General features: G+C 27.3%; 1 protein-coding gene across 1 annotated transcript in view; it reads right to left on the bottom strand.

Moving 5' to 3' along the window:
• Window positions 1–1310: 1310 nt before the first annotated feature.
• Window positions 1311–1399, bottom strand: part of LOC130823350 (protein DMP7-like) — a 669-nt gene continuing 580 nt past the window's right edge. The window contains exon 1 of the mRNA XM_057687970.1: window positions 1311–1399. This exon is cut by the window's right edge and continues 580 nt beyond it. Within this exon, the coding sequence (XP_057543953.1) occupies window positions 1311–1399 (89 nt within the window).

Raw genomic sequence — 1399 nt, 5'->3', positions numbered from 1 at the left:
CATTTTTGTTTTAATTATTATATCTAATTTTTTTAAAATATTATTATTATTATTATTATTATTATTAGTATAAATAAGAAATTTTAAGAGGGATGGTAAAGTTGTAATTTTTTAAAGTTGACAGATTCGTAATTTTATTTAAAGAGTGATAATAAAATAAAAAAGATGGTTATATTTAAGGATTGGGTAAAATATCAAAAAGTACTAGTCTGATGTCCCTGCTTTTTGCAGAGCTGATGTATTTTAGTGCAATGCTCCACTTTTGGCTCTATGTACTACACTCCCTTAGTGATTCCTTAAAGCTTCCTTGCTTGCGTAATTATTATTATCCTATTTCTTCTCTATCTCAAATAATTAATTAATTACTCCATTATGATTCCTTCAACTTGTGCTCTTTGTCCTTCAAACGTATTAATACAAACTCTAATATAAGTGAGGACGCAACCTCATTGCCCATTGCCAAACCTCGTAATACTTTATGTGATTTCTCCGTGCTTTGAATATTGCCTAAATTTATCATTTACTTGCATTTTAGACTACCTCATTCATTGCACCATAAATATTGTTTCTTTTCAAATTTTCTACTTGTGTTTATGCTTTCGTATCAGTCTTGCACTGAACATTTCACAAACAAATGATTTACTATTTAAATTTTTTAATAATCCAACCTTTGCTATGATTTTTCTCCCCGTATACCTAATGACTTAAACTACAATAACCCACCCTTGATTCCTGAATCACCACAACTCCACCCCTACCCTAGCCCACAGTGTATGTTGAGAGCAAATACCTATTTATGATAAAATTATTAAAAATAATTAATAGGTGGAATTTTTTACAGCAGAGGAGTGAAAAATTGAATTATTTTCGATAATTTTTTCTTTAATTATAAGCAAAAATAGGCAAATTAACAATTTGGAACTACTTATCCTTTAAAGTAAATGTAACATCACAATCTTGGAATTGTAAAAGAGGAAAAGTGGAGAGGGTGTTTAGTATTAGATATTCTCTTATATACTATATGCACTCTTAATCTTAATTATAGATCAAAATAAACCTAATTCAATATTTTTCATTTCTGAAGTATTTTTCAATATTTGACACCCCAAGATTTTCATTCATTGATTCGAAGATATTAATCTTTTAGGCATAATATTTCTAAAAGTAAAATATAATAGCACAAATACAGTAATTTAGTCATACGAGTATATAATAACATCAATTTTATTTATTGAAATTTAAGAATAATACATCTAAAAAAAAAAGAATTTCCAAGAAAATGCAAAATAATAAAATGCATAAATTAAATTTTATTTCTTCTTAGAAAGAGGAGTAGCAACTCCATTACGATTGGTAGGAAACCAAACAAACAACAAACCACAAACAACACCAACAACAA

Source organism: Amaranthus tricolor, chromosome 9, assembly GCF_026212465.1.
Source record: "Amaranthus tricolor cultivar Red isolate AtriRed21 chromosome 9, ASM2621246v1, whole genome shotgun sequence".
NCBI lineage: Eukaryota > Viridiplantae > Streptophyta > Magnoliopsida > Caryophyllales > Amaranthaceae > Amaranthus > Amaranthus tricolor.
The sequence above is the reverse complement of the archived record's forward strand: the minus strand, read 5'-3'. Positions and strand labels throughout refer to the sequence as shown.